This window comes from Pseudoliparis swirei, chromosome 19, assembly GCF_029220125.1.
Source record: "Pseudoliparis swirei isolate HS2019 ecotype Mariana Trench chromosome 19, NWPU_hadal_v1, whole genome shotgun sequence".
NCBI classification, from domain to species: domain Eukaryota; kingdom Metazoa; phylum Chordata; class Actinopteri; order Perciformes; family Liparidae; genus Pseudoliparis; species Pseudoliparis swirei.
In genome coordinates this window covers 11941128-11956229 of record NC_079406.1, presented here as the reverse complement: position 1 = coordinate 11956229, position 15102 = coordinate 11941128, and the positions used below count along the sequence as shown (strand labels likewise).

The following is a 15102-nucleotide window of genomic DNA, read 5'->3' as shown; positions in this document are numbered from 1 at the left end:
TTTTTCACACTATATTTCTTTAGTGTATACAAATACTTGTATCCTCTGTTTTTATCTTTTCTGAAATTCAGTAAGAGTCTTAACAATTGTACTATTTGTATATATTGCAAAAAGCTACACTGACGTTAGGCATATCTTCTTTAATTATACATTAACTGCTCTCCACATGTAGTACAAGGACCTCAGTTGTGTATTTAACTTAATGTTAATCCTCTCTTTGCAGTGTCACGTACTGTTTCATTGTATTTGATTAAAGGCAGGTGTTGGGCACAATCTCTGTAATTTGTTGGAGGCTCTGCCATGCAGCAGCATTGTAACATGGTGCCACCATATTGATTGGATTAGAGGAATTACTGCATATTCTTTGGCCCATGGCGAGTCCCTGTGGCAGGTGTGCGGTGGAGCGTGTGTAAACAGCCATGTTGGCACCAGTGGGCTTTGAAACTCAGCTAGGATGACAGCCCAGGTGTCTCCTGGGACTTGTAGTGTCAGACTGGACCCCCAGGCCCACCTGGAGACTCCGCTGTTGTTGTCTCTCCCAGATCTCCCAATAGACTCTCATTGACATTTGATGTTCCATGTGTCTGCCCAGAGAGCCAACTTGAGGCTATTATGATTGTCACATTAAAATCAAAATTGAAGTTAGGCGCCAATATTGGCAAACGTTAGGTTGGTTGAAAATGAACATTGTAGTTTAGAATACTTGTCATTGTTTTAATCATCTAAACTGTATCTTACAGGAAATACTCTGAGGGTAACTAAGGGTATTGGAATCTAAGAAGAGGCTTTCCTTTTGTTTTTTTCTCCACAGCTGAATGAAGTGAATTCAACCCAGATCCTGTCTGCAATGCTGTCTTATGTTTGGCCAAAGGATAGACCAGACCTCCGGGTCCGTGTTGCCATCTCTCTGGGCCTGCTTGCTGGAGCCAAGGTAAGTTTACAGACAATGTCATGGTATTAAAGATGGGTTCATTTCTATTTTACATGCATAACACTAATTTAATCTGTTGGCTCTGCGATAAGTAGTGTTATTAATCTTTAACCTACATCAGAAAATAGTTTGATTCAGTCCCTTTCTCATATTTAGTAATGCTTAGTCTTACTTAGGGATGGGTATCGTTTGGATTTTTTCCGATACCGGTGCTAAACCGGTACTTTTAAAACGATACCGGTGCCTAAACGGTGCCTGAACCGATACTTTAAAAAAAAAACGCACAATGAGGACATTAAAACCTCTTTGGCCATGTTCCCTGTAGAAGCCGTTATCATGGAGCACTGACAAACAACGGATATCAGACTGTTAACATACACAATATATGTTCTCCATTATATGATGTGATATGTATTGTCATGTGCAGACTTTATAGGGTTAATCCTGTCACTGTGTTGATGGGCAAAGAGAACAACCAATCAGAGGTACTGAAGATGACACGTGACAAATAAAGTTTTGCTTCTGACAGCGAGAGTTACACTGAAACAAAGTGATGCCCCACGGTCTTTATTCCTCCGTCATTATATTCCCGGTAACACCGGGTATACAGCCGGGATCGCTGGACACCAACACATCTGCGAGCAGACTGTCACACTGAGCTAGCGCTAGCTACGAGCTAGCTTAAACATGGTTATAATGGCTAATTTATTATTTCTTGGGCTACTTTTATGAATGCAAGACTTGCAAACAACGATACGGTACTAATCTGAGTTAAGGCTGCTCGTCATCATCGGTCTCCACGTGTTCAAGGGGACCGGTGATGGTCTCCCCATCGCGTCCAGCCTGACGCTGGTGTCGACACGGGTTCACGCAGTCACACACGGCGCATGCCTCCGCTGTCAAAGTTAAATGATAGGCTATCGTAACCTGCTGACAGGGCGGAGTCACCAGAGAAGTTCACAACAATAGTTTTTTTCAATTTCAATCGGCTCAGGCACCGGAAAGAAGCACCGAAATGTGCGTTGCGTTTCGGTCCGGGTAATACCGGTTGTATTGGAACCGGTTTCCGGTACCCAACCCTAGTCTTACTTAGGCTTTTCTTTATCTGATTACATTAGGACCTGTTTTTCTCTGTTACAACCTGGTCAAGCTGATGATATACTCTATTTAAAAGCTCATTGTTTTTACGGTTGTTCTAAGAGTCTCTTTTTTTTAAATTTAGAAGTACATCATAAAATGTAATAGTGAACAATATTCTGCATCTCATAACATGATCGGAGCACTGATCTAAAGTAATTAAAGCACAGTAACACATATTGCTCACACCTGACACCTCTACGCCACTGACAATGTTGCTGATGCTTTTGACAGTGTTACAAGTATACAACAGTGGCCTCTGAGTGAAATGATTGTGGACAGTGCTAGCGTTCGCTAAGTCGATGCAATGTAGATCCTTGCTCTCTTTTTGGAAACTTGAATAACATACTCTCCATACTTCACTCATCTACTTCCACAGTGTTTTTTGCATGCTGTTGCTTGTTTTGTGCTCTTTTTGTAAGATAGTGTAGAAGTGATGGGTCATTGACAATTGGAAATTTCAATTAGTAATATACATGTTTTCTTCTTTCGTAAAAGATGTATAAATCCAGAGATCGAAGCTAACTGAAGCAGTGAGTTGAAATTCAAGTTACTGCTTACGTCAATTTCACCCACATTATTAAGTGTCAGAAATCAATCTTAACTTCGTACTGAAACGAGTAAGGAGGAATTATTATAATATAAATCATTATTATTATTATTATTACTTCCTTAACGCTGACTCATTCCAAGACAGCAGAATCACGCTGGTGTAGTAAAATGGTGCACTACTAGTCCGGCTTAGGCGAACATCATGTCTGCTTTTGTTATTTGTCAGTGGCACATCATTGCAGTTTGCCACTGAGAGGCTTGAATTGAAAAGCCTGGTCGTGTGCTGTGTTTTCACTCAGGTAAGAAGCTCTGTCCTTCAGCTGAGAGTTAGCTGCTCACTAATCATTCCTTTCATGACCTAATAGTATTTGTATGTCGGTGGAAAAAAAACCCTGGAGGGGAAAAAGCAATGACATTTGAGAAAATAAACAAGTTTAATACCTTACCATAAGTCTATATCCAGCATATTTTAGAATATTTCATCCTCTGTATTTTATTAATATAAAGAATAGTGGATGGTACATGTGAGATCGTCACACCAGGACATCTATCAGGCATCTGGTCTTCCAGCATTTGCATAAATGTTTACTACTTTTCAACACCATTGTCTTATTTCTAAGCATGACATTTGAAACACTGACTATAGGAAATATAGCTCATGTTAATAAATGTCAAATGCCAATTTATTCAGGTAGGTTTGGATTTGTGATTATTGCTTATAAAAGGCCTACCTCTAAATATTTGATTGCTTCAGGAGCATTAGAAAAGAATAGCCAGTGTTTCTAGTTTGCCAAAACCCCAAATAACTTGGCTCTTATTCGTTAAAATATTTGCAATCAGAAAATATCTCCTTTCGAAATCAAATCACACCTCTCCTTTGACCACCAGTTCCTCAACATGAGCGCCCACCACAGGTTGTTGCACTGTGTAAAGAACCTGTGTAGACCTACAAACAGTGCGCTTTAAACTAATTGCAACCATCAATCAGTGTGGGATATATTTCCTCTTTGTATGTTGATGGTCTGTAATTTACACCCTGGAAAACAATCACAAATTCACAGCTCCTAAATAAGCGTGTACTGCTGCCGCTCAGCATGTTTGAATGAGTGTGCTGAGGAGGAGAGAACTCACACATGCAATCCAATCTCCTCCTTCCATTTTCCTGCTTGGCTGGAGTTAGCCTCGGTTTCGGCAGTTAGTCGGTTTGAATTGAAAGCACCAGCAGTGGGGAGACCATTTTTAAATCAGCTGACTAATTATGTGGTTACAGTGCATCACACCTCTGCACTCATATTTCATTTCAAATAACTGATTATATATGAGCTCTTGTTTTCCTTCTGCCCTCTTGCTTCTGTGTGTCATACTATAAGTTTAAGCTAATTCTAGATAGCCTAAAGCCGTTTCTCCACGGCTTGACACAATATCTCTATTATGAGATGACATCAGCAGGTCCAGATTGACAGTGTTGATTTAATCTCCAATTGGCCATTAATGGATTAAAAAAGCACATTCAACCTTATCGTGTATTTGTGGTAACATTGAGGGCATGGTTTGGCACTGTGATAAAAGGCCCAGGTTTTTTTGTGTCTCATATTTTGTTGTCTTGTTGAAAAATTTATTGTTTTTCATTGTGGGGGTTGGAGGACCTTTTTTTTGGTATACTTCCGAAGTGTAATAAACGAGAACCCAAGCTTTTAAAGTGGTTTATTAGGTGTCCTTTCACATTAGCAATGTTGAGGGGTTTATTTTTATATAATTAAATAAAATTTATATCATACAAAATTTGACAGAAGTAAAGAATTCAATTCAGTGTATTTGTATAGCCCAATTTCACAAATTACAAATTTGTCTCAGAGTGCTTTACAATCTGTACATATAGACATCCCTGTCCCAAAACCTCACATCGGATCAGGAAAAACTCCCAAATAACCCTTCAGGGGGAAAAAAGGGAAGACACCTTCAGGAGAGCAACAGAGGAGGATCCCTCTCCAGGATGGACAGGTGCAATAAATGTAATGTGTACAGAAGGACAGATTTAGAGTTAAAATACATTCAATGAATATGACAGAGTGTATGAATAGTTCATAGTAGGCATATTCCACGATCGAGACCTCCACGATCCATCAGGTAGATGGAGGTAGAGAGGAGGAGTGGGTGGAGTCTCAACAGTGGGCGGAGTCTCAACAGTGCAGTGGCGTAGTTGGTAGCAGGAATTCCACGATCCAGACCTCGATGATCCATCAGGCAGATAGGATCTATGCCGTCTCATAGGGTCCGATGACCCCATGAGACGTGAAGTCAAAAGGACTCCGGGGAGAAAGTAGAGTTAGTAATGTGTGATTGAGAGATGAAAATTCATCCATAAGGAGAGAGAAAAGAGGAGATAGGTTCTCAGTGTATCCTAAACGTCCCCCAGCAGCATATAAGCCTATAGCAGCATATCAAGGGGCTGGACCAGGCAAACCTGATTTAGCCCTAACTATAAGCTCTGTCAAAGAGGAAAGTCCTAAGTCAACTCTTACATGAGGTGACTGTGTCTGCCTCCCGGACTGAAGGTGGAAGCTGGTTAAAAAAAAGAGGAGCTTGATAACTGAAGGCTCTGGCTCCCATCCTACTTTTTAAGACTCTATGAATCAATTTCTCTGCATCTTTTTGAGACAAGATGTGCCTGATTTTTGAAATATTACGTAGATGAAAGAATGCAGTCTTTGAGATTTGCTTCACGTGGGAGTTAAAGGACAAGTCCCAATCAAAGATAACACCGAGATTCCTTACAGTGGTGTTGGATGCTAGAGCAATGCCATCTACAGAAACCACATCACCAGATAATTGATCTCTGAGGTGCTCAGGGCCGATTAAAATTACTTTTTTTGTCTGAGTTTAACATCAAGAAGTTGCAGGTCATCCATGTTTTTATGTCTTTAAGACATGCTTGAATTTTACTGAGTTGGTTGGTCTCCTCTGGTTTGATCGATAGATATAATTGAGTATCATCTCTGCATAACAATGAAAGTTTATGGAGTGTTTCCTGATAATATTGCCCAAAGGAAGCATGTATAAGGTAAATAAAATTGGTCCAAGCACAGAACCTTGTGGAACTCCGTGACTAATGTTGGTGGTTATCGAGGCTGCATCGTTTACAAATACAAACTGAGATCGATCTGATAAATAGGATTTAAACCAACTTAGTGCGGTGCCTGAAATGCCAATCGACTGATCCAGTCTCTGTAATAAGAAGAAACAAAACAAAGTTAAAATTGAGCCCTCCCCGTGTTCGAGTTTGAAAGGTTCAAATGAAATGGGTTTCATAAGAAAATGATCTGCTGTGTTCTCTGGCTGTCCTAATGTGTAGCGAACTGCCTTGCCTGAGTCACACAGCTGTTCCCATGCACTTAATTAGCCCTACTAACCATTTATATTCCATTTGCAGGAAGCACCAGCTACCTTAACAGCACTAGCACAACCAGCCAAGAAGAATACACTCTTACACAGCATAAATATAAATGACTAAAGACAGTACCTTAATTAACCAAATCAACCAAGTAATTCAGGTTGATTAGAGTACTTGGTCAAAAAGTAATACATACATACACACACATATATATATATATATTATATATATATCACTGATTCTTGAGATAAGGGACAATACATGTCCACTGAAATGCAAAGCTTGGCTTAAAAATGCAGATATAAATTAATTGAAATGGACTTTAAAAGCTCAATATGAAAGACTTAACTACACCAATGTACTTAGTTTTGTCTATATTTATATATTTTCATAGCAATTTGACCAGGTGCAAGCATTGCCCTAGAATGTACATGCAAATTAACATGTCCTCTGCAAGAGGTCACAGGTTCTAATTGCAAAGAAAAGTCCTTAAAAATGTAATAAATGCATAAATATCATTATGAATTGCATGGCTTTATAAAATGTAACCGAATACATAAAGCAAAATACCCATCAAATTATACATTAAAAATTGCCGCTCAAAGTAGTGTCCTCAGTTCATGTCTGTCAGACTTTTTACAAATAAAAAAAAAATCTGGCATATTATGGTCATGCTTCTTCTCTTGATGGATGCAGCAGTACAGCACATGGTCTCGTAAATTTAACATTTATATATATTTTTAGCAAACAAAGTTGATATAACTGTCGTCACAGGTTTATTATGTGAACATTGTCATCCAAGAATGATTATTTTAAATAAGACTTGTGAAATAAATGGAGGTGTTTTTGGTGAGTTTATGTAGGCAGCTAGCAACTGGGAAAAATCTAAATGGCTCCAGTGTACGGGATACGATTCAGACAATAAAAACGTTTAATTTCATCAACTCCGTCAGGCATCAACTCCGTCAGAATGGCTGTCTGACTGTTGACGTTCAAGCTGACGGAGTTGACAAATGCTCCAAAACATCATTATTTGATGCATAATAAACACAGATTGTGTTTATGATTTAATATTGGCATAATACTTATAATAAACTGACTGACTGGCAAAAAATAAATCATCAACACAAATGTTAATTTATATTTATGGCTTTTATCTGCCCTAATGAGGATGAAGCGGTATTGATAATGGATGGATGGCTTTTATCTGTACTGGAGGCAGACATGGCTAGATGCAAACTGTCAGTGGAGGAGCAAAGAAGAAGAAATAGGGAGTATCAAAGAAAAAGAAGACAGAGAATTGACAGTGATCCCGACAGCAGAAGGGACAATCTCGAGAAGGAGAGACAAAGGTGGAAGAACAGGGTCCAAAACAAAAAAATCAGAAAAATAGGAGAATTAGGACCAAGTGAACAGAGGCACTGCAGGAAGTATTGGAGGAAAGGTCAGAAAAGGTCAAGAAGGTCCAGAGCAGTGCAGAATGCAAGGCAGGAAGAGACACCCCTTCAGATAGTCCACTAGAGCAGAGTATGGAGGAGCCAACTTCCAGTAGACGTGCTCAACCGAACCAGGATAGGTTTAGTTTAAGTTAACCTTTTACTTTGTTTATAGTATAGAGCTGGTCATGTATTGAGTTAATTCTTGGTCATTAAAGATCTTTACCTTTCACCGTCCCCATTTTCTTTGCCCGTTTGTTATGTGTGCCATTTCTCTAAATTGATGGTCTCGCAACACACAAGGATTCTGGATCCTGCATAGTTCATTGACTTTGCTAATAAGTTTTAAGTTTGTCCTTAAACAGTTAAATGCACTTATAATCCAAGCATAGAGGGACTGAAAACACATGAATGTCTCATGTGAGCTTTACGGCCTTGTTAACCTTGTTTGCTGTCATTTTACATTAGTCCGTCAACACCGTCAGTTTTGTCCCACCCTAAGATCTGGTGTTTTGTCTTTTAAAAAAAAAAGCCTTTTACTTATGTTTATTTTATTGAGTTAATTCACTAAAACATTGCATGGACTACATGCAGTGGTGTCTTAACTGCATATAACCACAGATTAAATATGTTAAATTTAAAAATACATAACAAAATTAAGTTTTTTTCCAATGGCGTTGTTCCTCGACTGTGTAAAATAATAAAAAAGGGAATACAATGGTTTTTTTAGCACTTAACTAGGAGTAGGCACACTATTACTAGATATTTAAATACTTAAAAGTGTTACTCAATCATTTAAATTAAAATAAAATGATTTATAATGCATCAGACGGAGTTGACAAATGTCAACACACAAATTGGATAAATGTCATTTTTTATAAAAAGGGATTTTTATAAAAAACGTGTTCCTTTACATGGTTTGTTAGGTCAGACCTGTGTTTATAAGAACATCTATTCCAAATGAATGTGCTGCCCATTTTAGTTTTTTAGGTTTCAAAAGTAGTTTTGTCCCTTATCTCACGAATCAGTGATATATATATAGTACCTGTGTGCTTATATATATATTATATGTATATATGTATATTATATGTATATATATGTATATATTAGGGCTGTCAGCATTAACGCATTAATCTATGCGATTAATTTGGCCGCGTTAACGCACTAAAATATTTTAACGCAATTAACGCAATTTTTATTTGTTTATTTTTAATTTTTATTTTTTTTAAACCGCGGCAGTACGGTTTGACACTGTTTCCGTTTTTAAAACAATTATTTCTCCGCGAAAATAAGGAGCAGAAATCAGTTTAACTCATGGATGAATCAGTCGGGTTTCCTCCTGCTCCTCCTTCCTCACGTCTCCCCCTCTGATACACAGAGGAACGGAGGGGCGACGTGTCGGGTGACGCGGCGCGGAAAGAACTCGTCACATGAAACCTTCACCGTGATTTGTCAATCCGTTTGTCTGTCAACATTTCGGTAAAAAAACAACCAATGAACACTCAGTAAATCACAAAGGACCTCCCACCTCACAGGTTAGGCTCATTTAGCAGCCTGTCAGTCAGAGAACCAGAGAACACGGCGTGAGGACAATGAGCCTCATTTCAGAGCTGAGATTGTTCTGGAATGTTTGATGTATAACACGTGGGGGTGTGTCACATGCAAAAGACTTTAAACGGTGAATTTAATTTATTTTGTAAAATGTATAAAATGCCCACAGCCTCCAGAGGGTTAACGTGACATATTTGAATGTCAGTCAGTTACCAAAGCCACTGGTTCTGCTGCAGTTCAATGTTAAAGATGACAGGACCAATGGGGTCTCAATATATATATTTTTTTTACTAATCTGATGTTTCACTGAAGAAACAATTTATCATCCACGATATTAAATACCTCGCTGGCACTGTATATGTAGGAGCCTCTTTGAAAACACAGCTCTGTGTGAAGTTTTGTCTTTAAAAAGAAGGAAAACACTTTTATGCGCGATTAATTAATCGCAATTTCAAAATGTGCGATTAATTAGTTAAATTTTTGTAATCGATTGACAGCCCTAGTATATATATATATATTATATGTGTATATATATATTATATGTGTATATTTGTATATATATAAATATATATTATATGTGTATATATATATATATATACACATGTGCTACAGAGGTCTAAAAAAATATGTCACATCTCACTGAACGTTTTCCCCTCCCTCTCTGCCTTCCCAGATGACCAATGTGACAGTACCCTTCATGTTTAAGTATGCAGTGGATGAGCTTAACCAGATGTCTGGACAAATGCTGCACCTGAATGACGCGCCAAGCACTGTGGCTACCATGGCAACGGCCATGCTGATTGGCTGTGAGTCCCGTACTTGTATTGCAGTGGCAGGTGCTGTGCTCATCAGAGGAGACTGTGGGACTGCCTATTATCTACTGGCTGACCTTTCTCAACACATTCATATCAATGGTGCTCCGCAACCCCCGCCTCTCCCTCATTATTTTCATTATGTGCTCCATTCTGCACCTGAGTTCACTTCTGTCAATCCTCGCGGCACTGTCGTGAGCGCTGACAACTTTGCAGTATAATACCTGTTTGCTTCCAAGGCAAACAGAGCTCAATACATTTCTTCAGCTGGAGGGTAGTGTCATGTTTTATGCAACAGCCAAGGATGTTGCTTTCATTTCAACCCTTAAGAGCAGTCTTTTTCCTTTGTCTTTGCCCAAGTGGGTGAAATGTATTGTGAATGTGAAGTTCATTCCATCTGTTGATGAAGAGCCAAATGAAATAAATAAATATTGCGAAACTGATACCGACTGAATGTCACTCTGGCCTTGAGTGAGATCTGCTTGGATGCAATGTACACTTAGCCCTGTAGCCACTTACTTTAATGAGTCCACTTAGGTCTTGCACACTAATGCTGCCTGTTGAATAATTGGAGCACATAAACAGGACTCCAGACAGGATGAATTAAGAATGACTAGAAAGAATGAAGGAGATGCTCGTAAAGAAAGGAATTGTAGTTTTTGTTCCCTCTTTGCGATACTCGAGGCCCAGTACTTGAATCCTGCGGTGACGGGTGTAATTTGGCTGAAAAGGTTGCACAGTGCTCATCGTACCTTGTCAGATGTGGACATGTTCATTAGATGAGCATTTCTATTTAACGGCACATTACAGCCCCATGAAAACCGGCAGACAGAGCGATTATTACCCTGTCTTTGTTCTCGGCAGACAGTCGGTGAAATCACGAGAAGGACACATGCCATTCAAAGATAGACTATTAATTTGTGACAGTCATGCCATCTGCTTGTATAACAGTTTATGAGAAGTGTAAGGAATCAAATAATTGACTTCCTTGGAATTGGATTGGAACTTAAACTCTAATTGAACTACTTATATTTTTGCAGCACATTAGGTAGCTTCCTTGTTAAAAACTCCTAAATAATGCAACAGTAAAATAAAACTTAAAGAGATGCTATGTTGCTAGCATCCACTCTCATCAGATCAGCCAGACAAAAAGTCTGGACTCAGACATTGGTGAAATGAAGCCTGTTCATCAACTCAACTCTTGGTCACATATATCTGTCCCCTATTCTATTATTCCGCTCACACACTGGACACACTTGTGTACACTCGCATTCACATCCCCCCCCCCCCCCCACACACACACACCTCCCCCTCCCCTTTGCAGTGTGTTGGCCTGCCATGGTAGTGAGGCTTCAGACAGCATCCTGCTATGTAATTACAGAGGCTTGGGGAGGCTGCTGTTGTAGCCCAGCAGTACTTTGCAGACCAGAGATAATGTGGAAAAAACCTGCCCCCTGTCACCATCATTTTATAGCAGTTGACAAGTTTCTAGCCCCAACTGTCTCAATACTGCATTACACTTAACAAGCCAGGAAATGTAAGGGGTTGCATTCTTGTTTTGCTGCCTCATATCACTTTAGAAGTACATAACAGTCCTCAGTGTTCAGGATGAGGATATGTTCTCACTTGATCGCGTCCAGTCCTGCTGTTTAAACCTCCCAGGTTTTCACAGCAGTTGTGATAAACTCTCCGTCTCCTCCGCTTCCCCAGATGGAGCCTCAAGGGCTTGTGCAGCCTTCTTCAACGAGCTGAGGAACAATGTGTTTGGCAAGGTGGCCCAGAGCTCTATCCGACGCATCGCGAAGAATGTCTTTCTCCACCTGCACAATCTGGATCTGGGTTTCCATCTCAGCCGCCAGACGGGAGCACTGTCCAAGACCATCGACCGCGGTACACGGGGCATCTCATTTGTCCTCAGTGCACTCGTCTTCAATCTAGGACCCACAGTCTTCGAGATGGGCCTCGTCAGTGCCATTTTGGTGAGTCTTATGTTGACATATCCACGCAAAACAGACACTAATGATGGTAATCGGAGGCTTCAGCAATATTGTAGGATACTACTGAAAAACACTGCTTACAATCTTCTGGCTTTTATTTCTTGTTGCTGTTACTGTTTCAGCCTTTAATGTTAGAACAGGACCTTTCATCCCTGTGACACTGTTCACAGCAGATTGTCTGGAAATTAATTTCAGGAATATTGTCACATTTACTTTCTAAATGGAATATGAATCCCCATGAACTTTTGGTGGCAATGCAGAGCCCATTAGCGTCAATGACGAATCCCAAAGCTTTGTAGCAGCTTAATGTCCTCCTGTGGAGTATGCCCTGAACAGATGCCCCCCTCCTTGGCCACCACTGAAAGAACGGCTTTTCTATAGTTTCATGCTATTATTTCACTCTGGACCATAATGTCAGCTTGCCTGTAGTGAGGGCAGACTCCATTGCCCAAACAGCGAAGCATTAGCACAATTAGTTCTTCTAGATTCCCCTCCATATGTAACACTCAATTTCATAGTGAAATGGTCAAAAACAGTATGTTCGCAAAGTGCAACGTCGGAGTCCGGTGGTCTGACGTGGTTGCTTGACTTTTCACCACAAAGCTGTTTAGCCAAAACATGTACAGGATCATTTGCATCTGTGCTTTTTTCTTCTGCAGTATTACAAGTGTGGTGGACAGTTTGCAGCAGTGTCCTTGGGTACCTTATCAGCATACACCCTCTTCACCATTCTCGTCACTCAGTGGAGGTAATCGAGGATGGTTGTACTCGTCCTATCTGACCGTAGTTTAATTGGTGGTTTTATTGCTCAAGTTTGTTATCACGTGAAAGGGAATCAGTAAGCCGTTCTTTGCTGACAGTAACCATGTTCACTCGTAGGCTCAAATATGTATTTATGTTATTCTGCATATCTCTCTCCACACAGGACTCAGTTCCGGATAGAAATGAACAAAGCAGACAATGATGCCGGCAATGCAGCTATTGACTCCCTCCTTAACTATGAGACTGTTAAGGTGAGATTCAACCCCTGACACCCCCCACACACGGACACACTCAACCACACATATACAGGCATACACACCTACCATACATTCTTTCAGCTCCTCATCCCATCCCCCCACCATATATTTCCTACCTTATATCTCCTCCTTTCTAGTCTTTTTCCTCTATTCCCTGAAGCAAGGCACATTGACGTGAACTAATATTTACTCATATATTACTTTGTTAATAGTGCTTCACTTGCATCATTGCCACTATCAGAATGTATCTTTTTAATCAAAGAATAGTTTTCTAACTCTGTCTCGGACCCTCACGACTATTACACACAAACGTCTTATTATAACAAGTCAAGTTTACCTTTTTAAGTAGAATTTATGACCGAAAGGATGGAAAATCACTTTCAAGCTGTACTATATGTTTACCTGAAGATTATCATATATGTATATACACTACCGTTCAAAAGTTTGGGATCACTTAGGAATGTCCTTATTTTTCAAAGAAAAGCATTGTTTTTTTCAATGAAGATAACATTAAATCAATCAGAAATACACTCTATACATTGTTAATGTGGTAAATGACTATTCTAGGTGGAAACGTCTGGTTTCTAATGAAATATCTCCATAGGTGTATAGAGGCCCATTTCCATCAACGATCACTCCAGTATTCTTACGGTACATTGTGTTTGCTAATCGCCTTAGAAGACTAATGGATGATTAGAAAACCCTTGTGCAATTATGTTAGCACAGCTGAAAACAGTTATGCTGGAGATATAAGCTATACAACTGGCCTTCCTTTGAGCTAGTTGATTATCTGGAGCATCACATTTGTGGGTTCGATAAGACTCTCAAAATGGCCAGAAAAAAAGAACTTTCATGTGAAACTCGCCAGTCTATTCTTGTTCTTAGAAATGAAGGCTATTCCATGCGAGAAATTGCAAAGAAACTGAAAATTTCCTACAGCGGTGTGTACTACTCCCTTCAGAGAACAGCACAAACAGGCTCTAACCAGATCAGAAAGAGAAGTGGGAGGCCCCGGTGCACAACTCAGCAAGAAGACAAGTACATTAGAGTCTCTAGTTTGAGAAATAGACGCCTCACAGGTCCTCAACTGGCAGCTTCTTTAAACGGTAACCGCAGAACGCCAGTGTCAGCGTCGACAGTGAAGAGGCGACTCCGGGATGCTGGCCTTCTAGGCAGAGTGGCAAAGAAAAGACATATCTGAGACTGGCCAATAAAAAGAAAAGATTGGTATGGGCAAAAGAACACAGGCATTGGACAGAGGAAGATTGGAAAAAGGTGTTATGGACAGATGAATCCAAGTTTGAGGTGTTTGGATCACACAGAAGAACATTTGTGAGACGCAGAACAGGTGAAAAGATGCTGGAAGAGTGCCTGACACCATCTGTCGAGCATGGTGGAGGTAATGTGATGGTCTGGGGCTGCTTTGGTGCTGGTAAAGTGGGAGATTTGTACCAGGTAAAAGGGATTTTAAATAAGGAAGGCTATCACTCCATTTTGCAACGCCATGCCATACCCTGTGGGCAGCGCTTGATTGGAGCCAATTTCCTCCTCCAACAGGACAATGACCCAAAGCACACCTCCACATTGTGCAAGAACTATTGAGGGAAGAAGCAGGCAGCTGGTCTGCTGTCTGTAATGGAGTGGCCAGCACAGTCACCAGATCTCAACCCCATTGAGCTGTTGTGGGAGCAGCTTGACCGTATGGTCCGCAAGAAGTGCCCATCAAGCCAATCCAACTTGTGGCAGGTGCTTCAGGAAGCGTGCGGTGACATTTCAATAGATTACCTCAACAAATTAACAGCTAGATGCCAAAGGTCTGCAATGCTGTCATTGCTGCAAAAGGAGCATTCTTTGACGAAAGCAAAGTTTGAAGAAAAAAATTAATACTTCAAATACAAATCATTATTTCTAACCTTGTCAATGTCTTGACTATATTTTCTATACATTTTGCAACTCATTTGATAAATAAAAGTGAGTTTTCATGGAAAACACGAAATTGTCTGGGTGATCCCAAACTTTTGAACGGTAGTGTATATATATATATATATATATATATTATGTATACATGTATATATATGTGTATGTGTATATATACGTACACATATATATATATATACATACACATATATGTATGTATATGTATATATGTGTATGTATATATATATATGTGTATGTATATATGTGTATATATATATATATGTTAGGGATGCACCGATCTGATCGGCGCTGATCCATATCGGCCGATATTCCCATTATCGGTTTTGATCGGCGTTCTC

General features: G+C 39.8%; 1 protein-coding gene across 1 annotated transcript in view; it reads left to right on the top strand.

Moving 5' to 3' along the window:
* abcb7 (ATP-binding cassette, sub-family B (MDR/TAP), member 7) overlaps nucleotides 1–15102 on the top strand; it is a 36864-nt gene that overhangs the window by 3070 nt on the left and 18692 nt on the right. Inside the window, exons 4-8 of the mRNA XM_056440279.1 lie at nucleotides 812–931; nucleotides 9672–9804; nucleotides 11521–11789; nucleotides 12467–12555; nucleotides 12733–12820. Coding sequence (XP_056296254.1) covers nucleotides 812–931; nucleotides 9672–9804; nucleotides 11521–11789; nucleotides 12467–12555; nucleotides 12733–12820 — 699 coding nt within the window. The remainder of the gene's footprint in view (nucleotides 1–811; nucleotides 932–9671; nucleotides 9805–11520; nucleotides 11790–12466; nucleotides 12556–12732; nucleotides 12821–15102) is intronic.